General features: G+C 37.9%; 1 protein-coding gene across 2 annotated transcripts; it reads right to left on the bottom strand.

The window, feature by feature from the left end:
- Positions 1-419: 419 nt before the first annotated feature.
- trpm6 (transient receptor potential cation channel, subfamily M, member 6) lies at positions 420-24208 on the bottom strand. Of its 2 annotated transcripts, XM_084115429.1 has the most exons (40): positions 24032-24206; positions 23530-23614; positions 22655-22734; positions 22486-22524; positions 21710-21893; positions 21391-21604; positions 20709-20833; positions 19697-19868; positions 19430-19604; positions 19198-19321; positions 17586-17658; positions 17405-17505; positions 17181-17315; positions 17023-17076; positions 14770-14910; positions 14430-14546; positions 14071-14318; positions 13676-13904; positions 12988-13143; positions 11881-11982; positions 11639-11767; positions 10386-10634; positions 10053-10227; positions 9747-9861; positions 9343-9533; positions 8199-8331; positions 5793-6727; positions 5628-5704; positions 5402-5522; positions 5057-5100; positions 4904-4968; positions 4793-4815; positions 4640-4690; positions 4487-4552; positions 4103-4404; positions 3073-3155; positions 2780-2985; positions 2629-2680; positions 2388-2497; positions 420-1731 (listed from the first exon to the last, which is right to left on the bottom strand). In XM_084115429.1, the coding sequence occupies exons 2-40, from the start codon at positions 23530-23532 to the stop codon at positions 1664-1666; spliced, it is 5667 nt and encodes a 1888-aa protein (XP_083971555.1). In that variant the 5' UTR covers positions 23533-23614; positions 24032-24206; the 3' UTR covers positions 420-1663. The 2 variants fall into 2 exon arrangements, with proteins under 2 accessions (XP_083971555.1, XP_083971556.1); XM_084115430.1 differs by lacking the exons at positions 420-1731; positions 2388-2497; positions 2629-2680 and having other exon boundaries at positions 2801-3002; positions 24032-24208.
- Positions 24209-25620: the final 1412 nt, after the last annotated feature.

Genomic DNA, 25620 nt, shown 5'->3' with positions numbered 1-25620 from the left:
TTCATGTAAATCACTGTGAACTCATGTTTACATTTGAAAAGAGGTTTCTGCCTTGGTCTGTCTATATAAAGAAATGCAACAAGAGGCTCGGGGCGATTCTGTAACTCAGATCAGCCCATAATGTTGAAGGACCTCAAGGACTTTTCTAAATGTCGGGTTTAGCCTACATCTTTTACTCTTTATCTCTGAGCATATTGATATTATTGTATTGCTTATCTTTGAACTGATTATGAAATTGGCATGATACATTTACCTGACATAATAAATTGTAAACATTTGATTTTATTCTAACTGACTGTGACATTATTTTCAGTAAAGCGTTAAAAAGAATAGTCAAACATGTGCTCACATTTAATGATGTACAGATATCATTAAAACCTTTTCATTTATGGAATCAGATGAAATAACGAGAAAATACATATGAGAAAATGTATTTAATTTAATCAAATAACTTTGGACATTTGGAACATTTGGACAATAACAAATAACATAAAGACATTAACGCGCAAAAACCTTCACCCGCTGACCGGATGCCTCCATTGGGCCGATTGAGTCGGGCTTTCAAAATCATGTTATTTCACATAACAGATGTTTAAATAGACTACAAGACCAAATGAATAACCGAATTTACTCAAAAGCCCCAGTTCAAAATTTTACATATGCTTGATTCTTAATACTGTGTCGTCACCTGGATGATCAGAAGCTTCTCAAGCAAGTTCCTTGGATCTCAATATCATACAGTCACTGTTGGAAAGAGTTAGTGAAGGATTTTTCTGAAGAACAGTGGACTGTTTAACTGCTCAGGACAAACAAGAGACTCAATCATATAATAATAATACAATTATTTTGTCTTGTGGACATTATGTTATGTTAAAAGAAGCTTAGCTTATTCAGGGCAGTACTACATAAAAAACAGTATGCAACTTATGATACCTCTTATTTTTTTTAATTAACATTTTGCAGATTCTGCAAGGTGTATGCAAACTTGTGACCTCAACTATTCAGAAAGGCTGTTTGAAAACAACTACTGTAAGAGTGCAATAATATTTTAGAGCGGCGGAGCAAAAATATTCCATGTTTCAGTAGAATAAATATTTAATTTTTAAAAGTTTTATTTTATTTATTTGCATGATATCCTGGAAATAACTATTTTAAAATTCCCTGGAAATAGGTTTTCCATGACCATTAACGTATCAATGATTGGAGCGCCTTGACTAGACTAAAAGCAAATGTGAGAGAGCTGTCATTTGCTCATTGTGATTGTGTTGTTGCATATTGTATTTATATTTTATTTCTCTTTAAACGTAAAAAACATATTTTAAACAGTGTTTAAAACATTAATATAGGTATTGACATGAAGTAATAATAAAAAAGGAGAAATGGAAAAATGTCAGATCAGATCTTTGACACGACGTCCCTTATCAACTTTTGCACCTGTTACTGTTTCTCATAAACTAGCATCAGCCAAAAACAACATAAACAAAAATGTTTTGGCACCTTGAGCAGCTTTTTACTACTTTTATTTATATATATATATATATATATAGTAGGGATTAGAGGAAACAGGATGTGAACATGACGAGCTCCACTGGAAGCTGATCTGCGTCTCGGAGTCTTTGCATACCCTCTGTGGATTTGATAAAGTCTATTTCCAGGTCAGAGGTTAAACTGTGCTGCTCGCCTCTTCAAAGGCAGGAACTGACTTCTTTTGGCTGCCGCAACTCTTCAAATCTGAAAAGCCAAACACAATATACACAATTGCGGTGCATATACATAATTTATCACAGAGAGATGCTTTTCTTAAGATCCGAAATGAAATTTGTGGATTGTACATTAATAATTTGTTTTGATTTGATGTGGTTCTTGGAGAGGACGCAAGACGAATAAAAAACAAAGCACCTTTGAAATATCAAACAAATGTGGCGGAGTGGTTTTCGTTTGTTTGTTTATTTTTTATCCCTGTACTTCTGAAGCAAAGCCTCCCTCTTGATACAAACAACAGGCATCTCATATGTCTTCCATGAGACAGTAATTAATATCTAATCAAAGTCAACACTCTCTAACGCACAAAGAACTATTAAATATGTAATCAAAGAGAACACTCCACATGCCACAAAGGAAACCACGCCCCTCTTCTGCATGCCTTTGCTGTCATGGAAATGAAATAATTTCTGCCTCATTAGAATTTTTTCTAAACCTTCAGGCTTAATTAGACGGCTTTTCCTGTTCATTTTGAAGTTTGCTCTTTTCAAATGAACTATCAAATCACTTCTAAAGTTGGAAACATGAAGGTAGGCCGTATTTGCGAGATCTGCCACAGCAGGAAGTAAAAAATAAAAGAGTCCTGAAAGTTCAACCCTCAACCTGTGACATGAGTGTTACCTCACCTGAGAGACCGAGCTTCTTACAGCAGGAGTTGCAAGTGTGCTTGAGAACAAAGCTCTGGATTGCATCATCACCCAAGTTGGCAGGTCCAAACGCCATCTCTCCAGAGGAGCTACAACAGGAGAAAACTTTACTTAGGAGCAGAGTAAACAAATGCATTTGCACATTTCCAAAAACAAATATCCTATTTTAGTAAATATATTTAAACATTTATGATGCTACATATGTGTTGTGCTTATTTACCTTTTATCATCTACTCTGATCAGTGAGGGGTCAGTGAGGTCCACTCCCACACCTTATAATAAAAATAAAGATTCAGTTCATCAACTTTCCAACACAATCAATTTTCCAATAATAATAATCATACAAGCTCTTAGAGTAAGCTTATCTATACCTTGTAGATCCAGCACTAGCAGCTCCTTGTTGGTGTACTCGTATGTCCAGTGAGAGAACGCTAGAATTGCTTCCTCCAGACCAGAGGAGGGCGAGATCTCCTCTCCTGTGTTATTGTTGTATTTCCTGAAATGTCCACTCATGTTCTTCTCAACAGTCAGCCACTGGCCGTCTGAGCGCCAGTGCAGCAAGGAGACATCCAGAAACCTGCACACATACATAGACTACACATAGTCATATACATAATCAACTTCTTATCATCATAATAATGCAGATAGAATTCATAATGCTGACCTAGAACTGTAGGGAACGCTGCTGGGTTTAACTTGGTTGAATCGCTGCATGAGTTTTTGTGCTGCTCTCTGTTGTTGGATTTCCTACAGGTTGGAGAGAAAGTATTCAATAGAGAAGCAGAGAGAATAGTTTGGAATCATTTTTTAATGAAGATTTTTTTTTAATTGTTTTTTAGGCTCTCTTATGCTCACCAAAGCTGTGTTTAAGTAATGTTGTGATATTATATAGCAGACAGTAATATTGTGAAATATTATTGCAATTTAAAATAACTGTTTTCAGTGGTAATATATTTTAATATGTAATTTGGATGGCAAAGCAGTCTTCAGTATCATGTCATCCTTCAGAAATCATTCTAATATGCTGAGTTGGTGCTCAGTTATTATCAATTATTATTGGAGCTCAATTGTTAATAATGGTTCTTATTACCAATGTTAAAAGTTTTTGCAGTTTTTGCTGCTTAATATTTTGGTGGAAACTGATACTTTTTACATATAAAGTTCAATAGAACAGCATTTATTTGAAAGTATTCATTTCTTTTTTTTAATCTTACTTACCTCAAACTTTTGAATGGTAGTGTACTATGGTTTATTTCCGCATAAATATCAAGCTGCAAAAACAATGTTTTCAACATTGATAATAATAAGAAATATTTCTTGAGCACCGAAATCAGCACATTACACTGATTTCTGAAGGATAATGAGACACTGAAGACTAGAGTAATGGCTGCTGAAAATTCACCTTTGCCATCACAGGAATTTTTATTTTAAATTGTAATATTTCACAACATTAATGTATTTTTCATCAAATAAATTCAGCCTAGGTTGCATAAAAGTCTTCTTTCAAAAACATTAAAAAAATCGAATTATTCCAAACAATACATATACTGTATATACTGTCTGTAGATAATAGGTGATAATCAAATAGATCAATAAAATGATCTGACAATGAAAGTTACATAAATCTATCAATTGCAGAATTTACAGTTTATTTACATTACTGTTCATAATCTTTCAAAATGTCAAAGATGTACCCGAAGACAGAGATGCAGAGAAGTGCTGATTGGGAAAACTTTCTGCCAGATGCGAACCACCTCTGGCCTAAAGGCTTTCACGACATACACTGAGCCCAGCTTCAACACATCACCCTCAGCCCAGGTACACAACACCTTGGTGGCCCTGCGCAGACCCCCATCCAGCACTTCCTGGTGTGCTAACGGTTGAAGAACAGCGGTACGCCCGTGCTGAAGCCAGGCGGAGATGCCAGAGGACTGATTCCCAAGAGAAGATCCTGCTTCTGTCTCCTCCAGTGTATATATACAGACCTCAACACCACCTGAATAGTGCAGAGGACATTTATGAAAATAGCCAAATATGTCCATCACTGGGTAAATAACAACCATGGTTTGATTATTTACCCAATAATGACACAGGGGTGAATGGTATAGAGTGAGCCAGTCTCATTAGGTTGTTTCTCTCCATTGCTGAAAGAAAAATAAAGAAAATCACCAAAAGACATCAACCATATATATATATATATATTTGGGGTGATTATTATAGTTATTACTCACCAGAGTAATGCTGGCCTAAATCTTCTGTCAATTTAAACGTAGAGCTCCTTACTAACACCAGACAAAGAGAGAGCACAAAAAAACATGTCTTTCACCAAAATTAAACCCATGAAATTTACTCACATCATAACAATATAAAGTATGTACAATTACCTTCTTGTGTCATACTGCTTACCCTACAAGAAGTAGAGAAATTAGGTGAACAGCTAGAAATGTTTTCTGTGATTACTTAAAATGTCTCATCAAGTCAAAAACTTAACTTACGAAGGTCTTTGACTGATAGACCTGGCCCAGCTGCTTAGAAGTGGCTGCCCTGGATTCACAGTGTTCTGAAGAGAGATCATAACACACAGCCAAATCAAATGTCTCACAAACAGGAAAGAAATCAAATGACCAAATCACTACAGGTGAACTTACCAGCCATAATGGGGCCAGTTTTGTTGAATCCACTTGGTCAACATCTAGTAAATAAAATGAAAAATTATCCCATTACACTTTGTCGGTTACTGGCATTTTATTTCTGCCAGCAATTCCACACGTATAAACTAATTTAGAAAAGCAAATTCTAAGCAGACTGCTCAATTGCTTGATATTTAACAAAAATGAACTAAGCTCCTGTTTTGGAAAATAATGCCTTGTCTTTTTGTGACATACAGCAGGGGTTTTGGGGAAATAATACATACTTAAAAAAAATATATATATATATATATTTTTACATATATGCATATAATTACACCTGTAAATGTATTTTAAAAAACATACTCAGCTGGGTTAGACTGACTGAGGTTCTGAATCTCCGGTCAAACAGGCCTTTTGCTTTCCTCTTCCTTTTTCTGCGTGGGTCAAACTCATGCATGCATCCCCGCATTTCATCTAGTTTTACCTAAGAGGAGACAGAGGCACCACTTGACCATATGACTATCACTAGTGCTACATGGAAGACCACCACTCATGCACAACTTGCAACAGACACAGCAGGATGGCTTACATTCTCAGGAGTTCCTGCTTTGGTCTTTATGGACTTTTTCCCAAATGACTTTTGTCTCCTAAAGATCTTAGATAATCCTACAGATTACAGATAGTCATAAACTGGTCATTAAACAGAAACTGAGGTTGTTACTTAGTATATTGTTATGACATGCATCCATTATACCTTTCTGGTCATGGCTGTGGTGGGGAGGCGTAAGAAGCGTCCGCCTGCCGTGCTCTGATGTTGCTGTATCAGGCATTGCCATTTTCTCCACACTAGCTGAGAGCGAGCGGCTCTGCTCCAGATCATAGGCCCATTTCCTGCCTGAAAGTCCTTGAGGTCTTGTGAAGCGTTCGCCATCATCAAGCCTGTAGAATGCCGGGTTTTTGATCCCAACTGCTCGGTCTCCATCACTCTGGGAGTCTGCAAGCAGGAACGTGTGGCTGGAGGCTCTGGATATTGCGTGCAAGTCGTCCTCATCGTCCTCTTCCTCCATAGACTCCTCATGGCTGGGTTGAAGCTGTAAGTCCCTCATAAATGGCATGGTGGGAGAACTGGCACGTGATGGTTCCCCAGATCCATATATTCCCTTGTCCCTCCATCCAGTGCATAGGTGAGGTAAAGAGGGATCGCATTCCATTGATACACGTTCTCTTGAATCGCCATGCTGTAGGGGCCACCTAAAACTATAATCTTCTTCCTCAGGGTTTGCCAACATGCATTTGCTCCTGACCTCAAAGGGTCCGACACTCGTCCCTGGTGGCAACTCCAAGGAAGGACGCTGCCGGCCAGGCCCCAAACCTCGGAGCAGGGAAGGTGGCATACTGCGGTAGTGCTTCGGAGACGGAAGTGCTTGGCTGGGCGCGACACTTCCACTAATGCGGAGACAGCAGCTATGGGACACTTGCTCATGGCGGCATGTAATTGGTTGACTCTGACCAAGACGGGCCACTTCTAGCTGCTGGTTGTCTGTGGCTGAGAGGAGGTTTAGAGTGTCCACTGCTAAAGCAGACAAGTCCTGCAACTGCCCCAAGTGACAATCTAAAGTGCGCAGATCGTCTTGGATGATATTGACCTTCTCCGCAACCTCAACTAATATTCCAGCCATCTCTTCAGCCCTAGAAACAAACAATGTAGTGAACAAACTATTCTACAATTCCATTTAAGATAAACAAAACCATCAGGTTCTTTTTTTAGAACATCAGATTGCATACCACTTTTATGCCAACGACACAACTCTATGTCCCATTGTACTCGACTGATAGGTCCTTTTCCAACATTAGTAAGTGTCTTGAAGATGTAAAAGGCTGGATGACTAAGAATGTTCTCCACTTAAATGAGGGCAAACTGATGTTGTTGTTTTGGGACCTTGGGCCCTATTTTAACGATCTGAAACGCAAGTGTCAAAGCGCAAAGCGCAAGTAACTTTGTGGGCGGGTCTTGGCGCTGTTGCTATTTTCCCAGCGGGATAAATGACTCTTGCGCCAGGCGCAAATCTAAAATGGGTTGGTCTGAAGTAGCTTCATTATTCATAGGTGTGGTTTGGGCGTAACGTGAAATAAACCAATCAAAGCGTCATCTCACATTCCCTTTAAGAGCAGACGCGCTTTGTTCTAAAGCGGATTCCTATTATAACGGCGGATTTGCCAGACGCGCGCCAGGAGCGGTTCACAGCCAAGGAGAGCAACGCTCTCGTCAGGGACGTTGGGGATGGAGAAACCCACCCAAATTAACTTTGGTTAAAAAGGTGTATGATAATTTGGGTAAATGTGTAAGCTAGATGTATGCTTTTATAATAAATTGTCTATCTATCTATCTATCTATCTATCTATCATAATAATGTATGATTTGCAAAAATGAAAACTGCTGCTTCTGTGTAGATGAGAGAATCAAAGTGTATGCGCATTGTGCACACGCTACATTGATTATGGCCAAGCATGCGCCCTTAAAATAGCATATGAATAACATGCGCAACGCGCCACTGACTTTAAACTATTTTTTCCTGGTTAGTGGCGCAATTGTTTTCTAAACCTGCAAAATAGCATGAAGGAACGTTTGCGCCGGAACACGCCTCCTTTTTTGCGCTGAACCGCCCAGGGAGCGCAAGTTCATTCCCTAGTTTAGCGACGTGCTTCTGTGGAGGGAAAAGCGCGCTTTGCGCGAGTGCAAAATAGGAATGATACATGCGTCAGTGTACAAAGTCAATTGCACTGGGTGCAAGATAGGGCCCCTTATCTGTTGTTTAGCTCTTGGGTTGTTTAGCTCTTCGCCCCATATCTCTAATTACTTGGGCGCCTCCCTCTAGAAATGTTAGTTCTCAAGAAAGAGAACTCAATTTTGGTCTTTCAAGTAGTCTTGTTTTATTGTGTTATGTTTGGTTTAATGTCTGTATTGTACAGCACTTTAGGCTGCACTCGTTGCAGCAGGAATGTGCTTTATAAGAAAATAAACTCAAACTCAAAACAATTTCAAATGGGAATTCAGATGCATAACTTCCTATACAAAGTTCAGTCATCTGATAGATTAACTAAAAACAAAACTGATGTAATTTCCTGCAGCATCCAAATGAGTTCTGGGAGATGCACTCACTTGTCAGCTGCAGAACGAATCCGGTTGATTTCGCTGCTATGTTGACACTCCTTTTTGTCTCTGAAATATCCAGCGACACACTTCTCCTCAAACTCATGCAACTTCTTCAGATCATTTGGGGCCAGGAGTAATTCTGTAAACATGCAGTACCAGCAATACACTTAACTGGTGATAATATCCTGTATACAAATGGGACTTTAAGAAACAACAGAATGTTCTATTTTTGTATTGGATCAATAACTCATTTGACTAATTTGAGACTCTGAATGTAAAGCCTGATTATTTTCTAGATTATCTTGACTATAGAGCATAAGATACTGTCTTTTAAAGGGGTGGTATAATGCCCTTTTTACAATATGTAAAATAAATCTCTGATGTCCCTTAAATGCAAATGAGCTGCTGCTCAGAGCTTGTGTCCTTTTTCTGTCTTGATAATCTATAAATCGTGTTCTGGGGGTGGGGTTTATGTACATTTTAGGGTTAGTGATGTCACTAACCCGGGAGGAATGTTGTGTAGTCCCTACCAGCCGTTTGTTGAAGCCCTTAAAAAACGACTTCTTTAAAAGCAAATATCTCCCTTTGCTTTGAACTTTGAGCGTTGTAACTTTGCAGATGTTGTTTATGCTCAAACAGCAACATTACACACTAACTAAAGTTAGAAAAGTGAAATCATAATCAACCACCCCTTAAAGTTTATTTCTTCAGCAAACATTTTGAATCTCTCCAAAATAATTTAATCGGATTGAATTCAGACTCAATTGAATTGTGAAATTTTAGATTTCATAATGCATCACAATAGGAATAGAATAATAATAATTTCAGAACAAAAATGTATACCTCTAATAGACAGATCTGCTTCTCAGTCAAACTCAGCGAGGAATACTATGTGAAGAATACTATGCGTAAATTAAAATAAATATTTTAATTTAATAATATATTTAATCTTCAATTTATGGATTTTTTTTGGGATACTTGATACTGCTGTTAATGTTTGTTCTATTGTTCTAACACTGAACATATCCATGTATCCACTACTATCATCTTTTTTTGTATTGTCACAATCCTACCTCTGTGTGTCAATTTTATAAGACATAACACAGAGGACTATGATGGTTAATAAAATTACATACAAACACACACTTACTTAGACCAGTTCTTCCCCGTTTGGATGCCTTGCTGTGCTTTTGCCACATGGAACTGAGACACAGAGTCATGTGACTGAGAAGGATGAGAGGGGGCGGCAGCCACGGTTTCTCCTGATAGGTCATGATGTAACGATAGCGGTTATATTTCCACAGCTTACGGGATATGGAGCTCATGTCAAAGTAAACATTGCTGTGAAGTGAATAATAAGGCAAAGTAGGTTAAACCATCACAAAGCAACCAAGATCCAACAATACATCAACGCTGCAATGCTCTTCCAATCTAGATGCCATGCCGTATATTAGTCCAACAACTCAACAGAAAAAAGTATCATTATTACACCAGGAAACAGATCAAAATATGTGAGCGAATGACAAGTCTTAAAGATGAAAATGAAGTGCATACTTGAAGAAGGCAATGAGTACATTGACCATGATGATGTACTGAATAAAAAGGTAGACAGCCTGCAGGAAGGGGGTGAGGAAGGCTCCAGGGACACAGGTTTCAGGTTTACTACAGGCTGGCAAAAACAAAAAGGATGATCACAACAGAATATAAAATAAAAATGTCTTACAATTAAAAACAATAGAGTAAATCATCTAAAAGATGTAAAGGGTGAACTATGTTCTGACATCCAAGCTGTGGGAAAAGGTTTATTCAAATCAGATGAACTGAACAGACTGAATGGTCTTGTCTTTTTGTTTTACTCACCATCAATTTCTCCAGCATACACCTCCCCAAAGATCATCCAGTAGGGCTGGAAGACTACATCTCTGAGCAGACTCCAGGACGGACCCTCATCAGGGGACAGGATAGACTTCCTGGACGTGCCGAAACTGACCAGCACAATCGCCATAATGACTACGATATAGAACATATTGCTCATCTGTGGGAGAAAGTCATATATACACATTTTAAATTGTATTATCTATTATTGTGAAACACATCTCAAAGTTATAAAAGATCTTTAATTCTGAGTTTAAGAAAAACATTACAGTAAATGTTGCATGTAGACTTATCTACTAATACATTTAAATTACACACCATTTTGGTGATCATGGTCAGGTAGGGTCCTGCATGCTGATTCAGAGCGAACAGGTCCAGAAGTCTGACAGACCAGAAGATAAAATCCAAAGAGTAGACAATATGACTGGCTAAGCGCGTTTCTTGATGCCATCGGAGGGAGACCCCAACCATGAACAGGAGGATGCCCATGAAGTCATTGATATTCCAGTACTCACTGAACCACACCTTTAACTTCTTAGTGAACTTCCTGGGTTCCAATACCCACACCTAGAAAACACACAGTACCCATTATCATAACTCTCAACATAATATACTTAATAAGTCAATCGGTGGCCAAAATTGAGTAGCAGGTTTGTTCTAAAGGGTCATGGACAGCAGAGAAATAAAAACTGCTAAATGGAAATAATAAAATGTTCATAACCATATAAAAGTTCAAACTCTTCCCATATCTGTTGTCATTTACATCCAATATTATGCATGAAATCAAACAGTACTGTATTGTGGCACAAATTCATCTGTCACAAAGCTAGCCGAATTAGACAGACGCAAATGAACAGGTTAACTGACATGCTACCTTGATCATCAGGAACAAAGCGTAATGCAAGATAAAATAATATTCGACCCAGCCAAATTGAAATACAGGTTCACTAACAATAAGGATATGGGAATGGTTTCTTTATAATGAGTACTGTGAATTATTAGCTGTTGAGCACATGAAAACTCTAAACTTACATATATGTCATACTAATAATTTAGCATATTGTTGGGCCTATCCACCTCACAGTGATATTAAGGATGTTTGTTGGAGCAGATACCCTTGTGGACTGACTAGTGGATAGGCCCAACAATAAGCGATAGATAGATAGATAGATAGATAGATAGATAGATAGATAGATAGATAGATAGATAGATAGATAGATATTTGTTATTCAGAGTATAATTCAAATCAAAATACTATAAACAATCTCTCAAACATATAGTCTATGTCAGAACTCTGTTAATAATTCCCACCAATGAACTGTATCTGAGTTCATAGATAACAGAGGATGGGGGAGTCGGACAGTGGCATTCTCAGGGTCAAGTTGAAAACTCCCTAATCAGAAAGAGATAGTACCTTCCAGAAGACCTTCGGAATCCAGCTTGGTTAAGATAAGACATTTCGAAGAAACATTTTATTATTTAATTGCCATGAACAGCTGCAAAGGGCACTGAGCCAACCATTCACAGACAAAAGCAGACATTGATGATGTCATACTGTATATGTCTTTTACCTCTCGAGCTTTCTCCACTGCCATGGTCAGGATGTAAGTTATGACCAAGCACTCCTGAATGTTGGGTTTCTCCTCCAGCCTCACCAGCACAGTATAAGAGAACATCATGAGGAAACCCAAGAATGCCATCTGTGTGGACAAATCAGATCTTCAGAGATGGAAGGTTGAAAAGGGTGACAAATGGAGCGAGAGGGTGTAATGAAAGAATGATGAAAGCTCAGGGGAATTAAGGGGAAACCTACTGTGTGAAACCAGAATTTGACCACTGGAGCAGTATAGAAGTCATACACCTTTCTGGTCCAGGGACAAATACATCTGCTCCCTCTCTCCTCATCACCCTGAATCTAGAGAAAGACCACTGTCAATGTAAATTACACACTGTGCAATAAGAAGTCAAAGACTGAGTAGCATGTTAATAGGCTGCTGACAACCACAGTGTTGGGAAGTGAGAGTAGTGTGGCACAACTTAGTAAGAGTAGTGGAGTCACAACTTAGTGAGAGTAGTGAGGTCATACCATGACTAGTTTACCTGTTTTCAAAAAAAAAAGTGCAGCTTTTTCCAGTAAGAAGTAATTTTTTTAATGAGTAATAATGTGGCTACATTCCTGTGTTAATTTCGCATTGTATTGTGCAAGCAGTTTTACAGCCGCGTGAGCTGAGGAAAGAAACAAACTCTTCAAACTATCCTCTATCAAGGGTCGTCCACACCAAGGATAAAAACTCGAATGATAACTATAACTAAAAAGTTTTAATAATCTTCTAATTCTATGAGAATAGTGAAGCCCAACCTTTCAATTTTTTAAATAATTTTTCCAGCTCCTGCACGCCAAAAACATTGACAGCCAATCAGAATGCAAAAGGCTTTTTAAAAGCTCGAGCATTTAAAGTGGCAGACAACAAAACTGCAGCACGTGCTTAGAATAAGCACAATGTTGTCACCCGTTTGTGTGCACACTAATATAGTTATCTTTATATTTAGCATTCTAGGTGTGAATAGCCCCCTAGTGAAACGGTTCATTTGGACAGTTCAGGCAAATTAACTAATTGAATTGCCAATTCAAGACCCTGCACAGAATTAACTAGGTTAGTTAGGGTGACAGATTTAAAACTAAGTTTAAGATTTAAATGTAGTTTTGCTTCTTCAAAAGAATAGCTTTATTGTAGTTTATACAGCATGACCAGTGTAGTTTGATTTACAAATGAATGACTCTAATTACTTAATAAAAAATAAAATAAAATAAAAGAGTGGTCAGTTTGAATCAGTCTAACAAACTAAATGGGCTCCCCAGCTGCAAAAACATAATTGGTGTGTGGTGTATTGTTACAGTGAGTCTGTCTAAATTACTTACTGCATTTGCCGCGTGTTCTTGTTCTGATGCCCCAGGGCTTCCTGGGTCCCACCCAAACTGCAAGGCTTCCTGGGGCTGAGGAACATGGGACATCTCTGCCTGACTCTTAAACTCTAGCATCTGAATGGCCACAGGCATCAGAATACTGGCAATAATCTGGACATGAAAGGAAGTGGTTTTTGGACAACAGCCGTTAAAAAACAGATCTGGGTCACAACTCTGCTGTAAAATGATAAATGTCAAAAGAATGAAAATAAAATGAATCTGTAGGCACACGGCTGCCAGCTTGACAAATATGTTTGAAATGCAAGTTATTTGTGTCACTTCCGTTCTGCTTCTAGGAGAGCTGACCTGCCTGAGTAATTTCTTAGTTTTACTTTTGCCTCCTTGAACCATGGAGCTTACAGCAGCGAATGAAACTTCTGGAGTAAGAGAGGGGGATGGGATCGAAACATGTTGCATGGAGTGCTTATGCATGTGTAATTATTGAGAAAAATTACAAAACGGTAATGTTTATAATTAAACAACACCCCAAATATTAACCCTTTAAATGCAACAGATATTTATCCTTTCTGCAGCATAGTTGAAAAAAAAAATTAAACTATTAAAAACAGTGCTAAGCTATACAAGTTAATCCATGTTATTATGTCACATTTTTCGAACACAATTATTAAGCAATTCAACACACCTTGAACCAGGAGTTCTTTCTCATGTTGAGGCGGCCCATCCACAAGTCTGTGAGGAGCATCTGAGTGCAGTTGTGAGCCACAAAGGGCCTTAGTCTTGAGGAGACGGCCATTTGCAGACAGGTGAAGTTACTCCAGTCCTTCATCTCCCAGGTCAGCAGCTTCATCGCCATGCGCTCGTTCTCTCTGAAAGCCTGATCCAGGAGATCCACAGCCAGCTCTCCAAACTCTCTAGAAAAATCAGTACAATCACATTGCGTTATTTTGACAACTTTCAAACACAACATTTTTAAACTCGAGATACAGTTCTTTCTAATCCAATGTTATATCCATTAAACGCCATTTGGCACATGGAGTTTGTAATTAGCTTTGGAATGAGGAAAAAAACGAAACTGACAGAGACTTCTTCTTCAGCTCCTCGGCCATGCTGTCACTCATATTGCTCTGCTTGGCTTCCACTGCCATAGCGCGGTAGAGCTTGCAGGCCACAACCGCCCTGGCCATAGCCTGCTCTCCATGCTGCCACAGGAACAGCGCCATCTCTTGCCGATGCTTGAGCACTGCCCACACAAACAGGTCGTTAAAAGTGCATACAAAGTCGGGGCTCTGGGCTGACTTCAGGTCCTGAGGTGCTACCGCACCCTCCTGCAAAGACACAATTCTGGGTGTTTTTAATAAATGGAATGATTGTGAAAGTATTCGTAATTGCATGACTCATTGTTGCATCTATGAACAGAATGAAAAAGCACAAAGGACCTGGTGTCTGAACGGCTGAGCGGTTCTGTGGAAATGGGAGCGAGATTGGGAGGTCTCTGGAGTTCGAGCTGCTTTCCTGGCCTTGCTGAAGGGGCTGGATGTCTCCTTACCACCCTCCTATCCCCGATCAACATAGCTCATTAAATTTAAGTTAGAAAATGTCTAAAGGAAATGGAAATTTTTGGCCAAAAGATTTCAAAACACACAAATGCATAATTATTGGCTAAATTATTCTACAAATGAATCATCAGAGATCAAAAACACTATGTCAGACTTAACACAAACAACATACAATATATTTGTCATTATGTAGCAGCTGGATGGCAGAAAGGAGGCAGACCTTTGCTGGGCTATGGAAGCGACTGTACATGACTCGGAAGCTCTTGCGTGTATATGTGCTTCGATAAGCTCCACCAATCAAGTATTCAATCACCATTCCGATGTCAATTAAAGATATCTTATAAACAGCAGGCAGACGAGTCTACAAAAACAAAAAGGAAACACTTTTTCAGGTCAAGGGCCCCTTGGTGGATTGACAAATTGATAAAAAAAGAGTGTTACATTTTAAGCCTGACCTATAATAATAACATGCATTTATTATCCTATTCATATATATGTACATACTTTATGATGATTAAAATAATTATTATTAACGTAACTATATGTAGTATATATTTTGGGGTTGGTAAGATTGTTTTAGAAAGAAGTCTCTTATGCTTGCCAAGGATGCTTTTTTTTTTAATCAAAAATACAGTAAAAAGAGGTATACAGTGAGGAAAATAAGTATTTGAACACCCTGCTATTTTGCAAGTTCTCCCACTTGGAAATCATGGAGGGGTCTGAAATTGTCATCGTAGGTGCATGTCCACGGTGAGAGACATAATGTAAAAAAAAAATCCAGAAATCACAATGTATGATTTTTTAACTATTTATTTGTATGATACAGCTGCAAATAAGTATTTGAACACCTGTCTATCAGCTAGAATTCTGACCCTCAAAGACCTGTAAGTCTGCCTTTAAAATGTCCACCTCCACTCCATTTATTATCCTAAATTAGATGCACCTGTTTGAGGTCGTTAGCTGCATAAAGACACCTGTCCACCCCATACAATCAGTAAGAATCCAACTACTAACATGGCCAAGACCAAAGAGCTGTCCAAAGACACTAGAGACAAAATTGTACACCTCCACAAGGCTGGAAAGGGCTACGGGGAAATTGCCAAGCAGCTTGGTGAAAAAAGGTCCACTGTTGGAGCAATCATTAGAAAATGGAAGAAGCTAAACATGACTGTCAATCTCCCTCGGACTGGGGCTCCATGCAAGATCTCACCTCGTGGGGTCTCAATGATCCTAAGAAAGGTGAGAAATCAGCCCAGAACTACACGGGAGGAGCTGGTCAATGACCTGAAAAGAGCTGGGACCACCGTTTCCAAGGTTACTGTTGGTAATACACTAAGACGTCATGGTTTGAAATCATGCATGGCACGGAAGGTTCCCCTGCTTAAACCAGCACATGTCAAGGCCCGTCTTAAGTTTGCCAATGACCATTTGGATGATCAAGAGGAGTCATGGGAGAAAGTCATGTGGTCAGATGAGACCAAAATAGAACTTTTTGGTCATAATTCCACTAAACGTGTTTGGAGGAAGAAGAGTGATGAGTACCATCCCAAGAACACCATCCCTACTGTGAAGCATGGGGGTGGTAGCATCATGCTTTGGGGGTGTTTTTCTGCACATGGGACAGGGCGACTGCACTGTATTAAGGAGAGGATGACCGGGGCCATGTATTGCGAGATTTTGGGGAACAATGTCCTTCCCTCAGTTAGAGCATTGAAGATGGGTCGAGGCTGGGTCTTCCAACATGACAATGACCCGAAGAACAGCCAGGATAACCAAGGAGTGGCTCTGTAAGAAGCATATCAAGGTTCTGGCGTGGCCTAGCCAGTCTCCAGACCTAAACCCAATAGAGAATCTTTGGAGGGAGCTCAAACTCCGTGTTTCTCAGCAACAGCCCAGAAACCTGACTGATCTAGAGAAGATCTGTGTGGAGGAGTGGGCCAAAATCCCTCCTGCAGTGTGTGCAAACCTGGTGAAAAACTACAGGAAACGTTTGACCTCTGTAATTGCAAACAAAGGCTACTGTACCAAATATTAACATTGATTTTCTCAGGTGTTCAAATACTTATTTGCAGCTGTATCATACAAATAAATAGTTAAAAAATCATACACTGTGATTTCTGGATTTTTTTTTTTGATTATGTCTCTCACAGTGGACATGCACCTACGATGACAATTTCAGACCCCTCCATGATTTCTAAGTGGGAGAACTTGCAAAATAGCAGGGTGTTCAAATACTTATTTTCCTCACTGTATATAATATTGTCAAATATTATTATTATAAAAAATAATTGCTTTCAATTTTTCTATATTTTAAAATGTGATTTATTGCCGTGATGGCAAAGCTCAGTAAAGTTATTTTAATATTGTATTTTTGTTTAATGAATATTTTCCAAAACAGTTGACCAATTGACAACCCTTGACCTATGAAATTCACAATGCAGAACCGATTTTAAAGGGTTTCCTCTACACAAACCTGTTTGGCATCCTCAATGATGTGTCGAAGGAAATGATCTGATGAGCCTTTATGCTGGAAAATACAAATATATTTATCATAAGAACAAGAAGGATCAGAGATGCTTGCTTATATCAGAGACAAAAGCTTAATTTAAGTGGTATGAGAATGAGAATCACTATGTTGTAGAGCTGTTCCAGATGAGAGATGGTCAAGAAGCGGCTCATGGTCATGCCGTTTTCAATTAGTAGCTTCACAAAACTGACACGATCCATTATCAGGGCATCCAACATGGTCTGCTCCAGAGATCCCACCTACAAAATCCAGTGCTGGGTTATACACATCTGTTCTAACTCAAAAAAGCCTTAATCCTGGCTGTGAAATCATAACTTGTTTACTGTACCTGCCACTGTTGTCCATACACCAGAATGTGGTCCTTTGCGATATCAGCCCTGTCCCAGGCCAACGTGATATTCAGCTGCTCCTCAGGGGAAGCTCTGGTACCTGTATTTTCATTGTTGGGGGAATTATCACATTAATCCAACCTTTAAATAATATGATAATTATTATTAAGCATTACATACCTCTCAGTGATGTAGACAGGATTGCAACATCTGCCTCTTGTAGGTCCTCAGACTCTGAGTCAAAAATGGTGATCTAACATGAAAAAATGTTGAAGTTTGACCTCATTAAAAAAAAAGAGTCCATAAGTTGCACATAAAAAATGAATTTTAATCAACACAGATGGCCAGCATTAAAACAGATTTGCAAACTAGTGCCACTGCCGTTGTGTCGTGTTCAATATAGCCAGCGGTTATTTATTTTGTTTGGTATTAGTCTGAAACCACCAGCATCCCATGCCAATATATAAATGCATGTAACTCTATAAGACACCCAGAGGAGATGTTCTTCTCTTAACATGCCTTTGGCATTTCGTCTTCACAAGAGTGATTCATACCCAATCAAAGAATCTGTACGCCTGGGGACCAAATTAATCCCTTCTACTCGATTAATATGGAAATACGTTTCATGCGCCATCATTCCAATTATTCTGTTCTCTCTCAATTTAGACGCACAGAGATGTGGGATGGGTGTGGTAAACTACAACATTCCGTTTGATGGAGGCTTAGCATCAGAGCTTTCGGCGTAGTGACAGAGACCGATACACAGCAGGCATCTTATCACACAAAACAACCAGTGTTTACCGCCAAGTAGGAGGGGAGAGGAAGAAGACGACGGAAGAAGAGGAACCAGCCAAAGAAATGCAGAAGGGGATTGGAATATGTTGCACTAGGTTCACAGCTTAGATAGAAAAGAACATTGCTGAAGTTCTCAAGAATGTTAGGACTGAATAACATTTCCTGAACTGACGATAACAATCTACAAATAAGCTGATCGGTATCTCCTGAGAACGGTGTTACCAAGACAGCAGATACCACTGTACATTTTTTACACTCAGTACTTTTTTTATTTTAGCACCTTATTTAAAAAAAAAAAAAATTATTTAAAGGGTCAGAACATTTTGACTATGGTGATCACATAATTAAAGAGATCAAGTAATTCATCGTCATCTACCCAGTGAATTTACAGAACATTTACAGACAGTCATTCATAATAAGTAAAGAGTGATCAGGATCCAGATTGGAAGCTTAGTACATTTCTTAGCACCAAAAATAAAACATAATAAAATAGACAGTTTAATAATTAGTTTGATACAAGAGACATGAAGCTAGCAGAGCTATGTAGGAAACTCGAGAGAAAGGTTATTTTCGTAAATAAAAACTGAAACTATTGGTCCAAAATTTTTCTCAATCTCAATACAAGAATAATATGTTTGAAAGGAATCAATCAAAGAAATAACTATAAAAGAATAATAATAACCATAATGATCATACGCAATTTGTTTTTCTCATACACCACGTTTAACAAGATTTCATCTTTAATATGAATGAGTATGAATGAATAATTTTTACTTATATACTTTTAAGTCGCATTTGTTTGGTTCTTTGTTCAGTCTCAAACAATAATTTTATTTTTAAATTAAATTTTTTTAAATTAAGTTTAAATTAAGAGGCTTGCACAAGAGTTAACTGCAAACATTAAACTTTGCTGAAATTAAATGTCTTTATTAACCCTAACTTTAACTATCACAATCAAATATTCCAGAGAGATCTAAAATAAGGCAACTGAACTTACAAGCTCTCTATGTTCCATGCATTCCATAAGTATGTTAAGGAGTTCAGTGGACTCTGCTCTCTCCACACCAAACATATCCTGAATCCTCAGCAGGACATCCTCTTTAATATCGGAATCCAACTTTCTGTGACAAATATATGTGCAAGAGCCATACACAGAAACAATGGTCAAAATATTCCATATAATAGCACCAAAATATTATTAAATTCATACACATTTATGTCAGACACACCTGTCTACAGCTGTTTGTTTGTGTATTAAAGCCAGCAGGTCTGCAGCTCTGCCTGTTCCCTCAAACACCAGCACAGGCACAGGAGAACTTCTGTGCACATACTCCAGCACCACAGAGAGGATGGCAGGACCCCCCTCTACTACAACACACACTAAAGGCACATGCTGAGGCAGCCCTTAAAATGAGCACACACACACACAAACACATCACACATGCACATATCATTTAACTTAACAAAAACAGTTGACATAGACTGAAAACTCTTACTTGGATGGATCTTCTGAAAGTGTACATGCCTTTCCAGTCTCTTCCTCAGGTCGTTTTGACAACCTGATTTACCCATAGTACCATCATCAACTAACAGGAAGTGCGAATGCATGCCATTCAGACTGGCACGTTTACTCAGGGGATTACCCAGAGCCTGGTAGTGCCTCAGAACCTGACATAGGACCATAAACCCCAACATCAGTATAGCAGACCCAGAACAAAATACAGGAAATAATAATATAACAAAATAACAACAATTACAATGCTAGATGCTAATTTCTTTGCACTGCCAACACAAGGGGCCACTAGTGAAAATTATGTTCTATTGAGAGGTTTTATAAAAATCAGTATAACAATTTGAGTGAAAACTTGAATTTAATCATTAATATTTCAGAATATTTGGTTTGTCCCTTTTTTGTACTAATGACAGCAGCACTTGAGCTCCATGAATTCCATAAGTTTGTGTAAAAACTGATGATTATGTTCTCCAGTAGTATTTAAGAATGATCTAAAGAGATCTAACATCTGACCGTTGGTACAAAGAGTCTCATGATCAATGTCACAAATTTACGTATTTGTGAAATAACGTAACGGAAACGGTTTTAATGCGTTTTGGCAGTTCATTTATACTACAACGTCGTTTTGGGGGCCTGAAAACACAAACTTTTGAAAATTGGTTTCCACAGGCACGTTTTTGAAAACGATACCACTACCGTCTCTGTGTAACTACAAAAACATGAATTTGAGAAACCGGTGATGTCATGCGCATGTGTATTACGTGTTCAATCTATAGTCATTTTCGTGGATCAGTATGAATGGGGATCGTTTTGACAACGTTGTCGTCTGTAAGTGAAACTTTTCAAAAAAACAAGGAAAAACATTTACGTTTTTTTGTACATCGTTGTCGTGTGAACGTACCGTACCCTCAATCTGATTTTGAATTCCAATGACCTCAGATCCCACTGTGCAATATAATTCAATAATATAATGTAGAAAAAGAATAAAAACTCACATCACGGCCGATAAGGTCACTGTTATTCTCAATAATCCCCCAAGGTGTGATCCCTACAACATTCCTCTTCCTGTGGTCATGTGACCCATACAGTTTTACAGCATCACCAACATACTTAGACACACCTGGATGCAAGGAAAAATAATGTCCAGTTGTTATTGTTAACTAAAACTATTAAAAAAAATGTCAGTAATTAAAATAAACCTGAAATAAAATAAAATATAAATATTAGATTGAAAGAAAAAAAAAAAAACTTAAGAGTAAAAATATTGCTTTGTCAACTAACTGAAATAAACGAATAAAAACTAACAAATAAAAAGAAAACTGTAAATATTAAAATAAAATTTAATTGTCTAAAATCTAAACATCTTGTGTTTGCTATCACACTATTTTCTAGTGAAGTAGTTATATGTTGTATTAGAAATATGAATAAATACTATAGCATATGAATAATATTAAAATAACACTGATAAGGTAATTTTGATATCGAAGAGAGTTTATGCATACCTGTAATTCATTATGGCCTTATCAGTGTTATTTTAATATTATTTATATGCTATTGTAGTATTTATTCATATTTTTAATACAACATATAACTACTTCACTAGAAAATAGTGTGATAGCAAACACAAGATGTTTAAAGTGCATTCCACATATACCACTAGCACCCACAAACACAAACCCGTATTGATCCCATCAGTCAGTATCCAAGCTCCAGTGCTCTCTGCAGCTGTGATGAGCCCTGCGCTGAAGGCCTGACACACACGTGGAGACAGAGGGAAGTTTTCAGACCCTCCGTGCACGGATATCACCAGCTTGGGCATCTCCATGTGCCATTCTCTCAGCATCAGCTGCACCAGGAGCTCTGGTGGAGTGTCACAGGAAAGACGCACATACTGTAGAGAAAATAGCTCTTAATGTACTATGCGTGATCCCATATTATATATGCACTGTTAATAGGCATCTAAATGATGAGTTTTTTTGTCCTTGTATGCATTAACCTTGGCACGACATGTGCGCTTTGTGCTGCCCTGGAAGTCCAGCGATCCGAAAGCATCGGTGGGGCTGATGCTGGTGTGTCGCAGCACTGACCAATCCTCATCAGTAGGGTCTGCCCTATGGCCATGTCCCAGCAAGCCAGAGTACGGACCCACATGCTCCGCGATCAGCCTCCCACAGCAACACCTGAGGACAGAGATGACACTTTGAGACTGTTTGAAACTTCATATTTTCAGGTTTCCCACAGCTTTTGACCAGCGATTTACTATGACTTTTCCAGTCATGATTACTGGGTAAGGAACTGAACAATTATTTTATAGAGATCGCACTCACAAAGAGCAATATCTTTACAATGAAATAATTTATGGCTGAGCATGACTATACGGAGCCCCGCACATAACATGCGAGAAAAAAATATGTATATTGTGGCCACAAATTAACAATTTGTTCCCACAACTTACTAATGCGCCGCACGTTTTACTAATTCGTTCCCTCGTATTAAGTAAATTGTGCGCACAATATAATATTTTGTACCCTTAATTTATTAACGTGGCCACTTTGCAATAATTTGTTCCCTTGTTTTAATTAAATCGTGACCATGTATGACTAGAAACATTTTGATTGACAAAAAAGATTTCCCTGATTTTACAATGATTTCTTACGAATCATAAAAATTTCCATGACTGCGAGCTTTTACGTAAAAAGAAGGAAAATGAGAAAAACATTTTCATGGAAATAAATAGAGAATGTATGTACTGATGATCAAAATAAATAATACCTTACTAAGCTTTGGCACACTTGACACACTGGATAACACCTGCAAAACAGTAAAAAATGCAATTCATTAGTCTTTTAAGACTAAATTAAGAACCTAAAATACACTTGATTAACATTATCATCAATAAAAGATAACATGCAGATATGACAACCAAGATTATTAAGCACACCTGTGATGATCACGTGAGGCTGGCAGAAATTTGACACATTCTCTCTTGTAAAAAGTGGCCTGGATCCAAGTGCATCTAGACTGAAGGGAAAAGTGTTGTAATGTTTGTCATATTATAGGCCACTTTTTCCACTACATTAGTTGTTATTGTTAACTACACCAATTAAAATGTTCTATTCATTCAAATAAATGTGAAATAAAATATTAGATAAAAATGAGAAAAGTTGTCTTGGAAACTAACTGAAATAAACGAAGGAAGTATAAAATTCTTAAAACTAAAACTGAAATAATAAATTAAAGCTAAATAGCGATATAGAAAAAAAAAAAAGACAAAAACAACTGAAGTACTTAAACATGAAGCTAAATATTACTAAAATAATACTGATAAGTGTGTGTGTGTGTGTGTGTGTGTGTGTGTGTGTGTGTGGTAAACCTTATGTGGTGGGGATATTTTTGGTTACAATGAGAAAAACAAAGTTTTTTTGAAAATGTAAAAATGCAGAAAGTTTTCAAGTTTATACAATATAAAAATCATTATGTCTATGGAAAGTCCCCATAAAACATAGAAACCAGTGTGTGTGTGTGTGTGTGTGTGGTAAACCTTATGTGGTGGGGATATTGTTGGTTACAATGAGAAAAACAAAGTTTTTTTGAAAATGTAAAAATGCAGAAAGTTTTCAAGTTTATACAATATAAAAATCATTATGTCTATGGAAAGTTTTTTTTGAAAATGTAAAAATGCAGAAAGTTTTCAAGTTTATACAATATAAAAATCATTATGTCTATGGAAAGTCCCCATAAAACATAGAAACCAGTGTGTGTGTGTGTGTGTGTGTGTGTGTGTGTGTGTGTGTGTGTGTGTGTGTTGCAACATACCATTTCCCCTCAAATCTCTTTTACAGTAGAGTCAGTCAGTTGTGAATACTTTCAGGCACTCCTGAATACTTCCAGCATTGCAGATCTTTGCCAGACAAAAAACAATGCTTTAGCGTGCGGTGGAAAATCATGTACACATCCTTTTCCGGGAATTATTGGGTGAAATTTTGAGACTCAAAGAGAAACAAAATTCAGAACTTAAAATACCGCCATCTAGCCGAAGAAATGAAAACGAATAGAAGGGAGAAACAGTGACGAAACAAAACATACAGTACTTACACTTACTGTACAAATACATTCGTGCATTTTAACGAAAAGAGGTCGAAAACTCTTGTAACTACGCATGCAAAACAACAATCCTGTGCGGAATGGGAGATGAGATAACTGAAACACAAGTTTTAACATGCCTGAGAGAAAATCCCTGTAGGATACAAGTTTTCGTTTCATCCAAAAAAGGCAATTACCCGAGATAACACACTGCTCTGCTTAGCGCTTTATTTACCTGTGTAATAGTCTTGTTTTCCCAGTCATGCTTTCCATAAATTCAGCGTATTCTTATTCCTGCATTATACGCGAATAATTGAAGAGGTGCGATAAGCTAGGAAATGGGTGGGCTTTACCAAGTGCTGTAAGTGTCGAGTGTGGACATGCAACTGGAACTTTAACTGCGAACTTGTGTTTCGTTCTGGGAAGCTCGTGCTTGTTCAAGACAGACCAATAGTAGTTGCATAACATCACAAATGTAACTTCATTCTTGACTCTCTTCCAGTAACAGTTTCGAAATGTTTTTCAGATGCTTATTTTAGTTTTTTAATTTTATTATGACTTAAAGTGTCATGATTTCGCACTGGTTCCAAGAGCATTGGAGCGAAAAGGGAAAATGTGTTCGTGAATGACTAACTAAATACGCGCAGGCTGTTAAAGGTAGTTAAGGAGGAACGCAAATAATGGAAAGTCAGGCCATACAGTCACGAGGTGGCATCTTTACAAACAAACAAATATTAATTTCTGCATAATAAGTAGCAAACATTGTTGCAAGGAGCAGTCATTGCACATTATTCATATTTATAATTCAATTATTAATAGCTAATAATACAGTTTTACCCGTGCCATTTAGATGTATAACTGGTATGTAAATTGTTTCCCACTGTTATAGCGCCCTCTTCTGTCCAGACCGGATGAAACTTTGCATGCTTCTGACCCTTGATTAGCCCACCAAGTTTACTGAAAATTTGCTGTTGTTAATCTTTTCTAGCATCTTATGAAATCGGATTAGCTGATGAAAGCCATATGTTTTTTTTTAAATATGATGTCGCCTTAAAAATATCTTTAATATTTTTTTTCCACTTTCCATAGCAGTAACATTTTATAATGGCACATGCAGGCTACATCATGTAAAATATGTATGCATTTAAATAATAATTGAAAAAAAAATTCTCACATGCTTTCATTTCTGATTTTATTTCTAGTTCAAAAAAAACTTCTGACGAACGATCAAACAATCTTACGAATTGTGCCACCCAGAACTTGCCCTAACAAGAACTAATGCCATGCACCAGTTAAGTCTAAAACAAATTTGTCTAGTATACTAAATGATTGGAATAAGGAAAACGACCTCAACAAGTGAGCTCAATATTAGGTTTTTGGTAATTGTCTTCTTTGTTGTCCTTGAGGTTAAAGCATGTCTCTAAAGTACTGAGCCGTTTCATTAGCTTAAATCCTAACAAGACCGCACATTGTTTTCATCTTTCATGCACATCCCATTTACAGATATTTCCATGTATTCCCAGAAGACCACCTAAATGGGACAAAGTATCAAAACTTGGCTTACCATTGTATTATTTTACTTGCATGCTTATTTTAGCTTAGCAGATGAGCATGACTATCTGCATGCTGATCACTTGCGATGCAATCTCCTGATAAAGCTGGCATGCTCTCAGCACTTATTCCCTCCTAAACCAAAGGTCATGAGCACCTGACACAACAGGGTGGAGACAGGTATGTTTCACTTCCTTTGGATGAGGAATGAGGAAAGAGATCACACTACTCAATGGACCGTAGTCCAACTGTAACGGTTCACTGTAATGTACT

This window comes from Abramis brama (genome assembly GCF_963993115.1).
Source record: "Abramis brama genome assembly, chromosome: 5".
Lineage (NCBI taxonomy): Eukaryota > Metazoa > Chordata > Actinopteri > Cypriniformes > Leuciscidae > Abramis > Abramis brama.
Note: the sequence above shows the minus strand (reverse complement) of the source record. Positions and strands in the feature narration are given on the sequence as shown.

Coding starts and splice junctions, on each gene's coding strand:
- trpm6 (XM_084115429.1), bottom strand. Junction 10,635..11,638: donor CAGTGGAGAAAGCTCGAGAG/GTAAAAGACATA, acceptor TGTGTTTTCTAG/GTGTGGGTATTGGAACCCAG. Junction 9,534..9,746: donor GTACTCATTGCCTTCTTCAA/GTATGCACTTCA, acceptor TTCACTTCACAG/CAATGTTTACTTTGACATGA.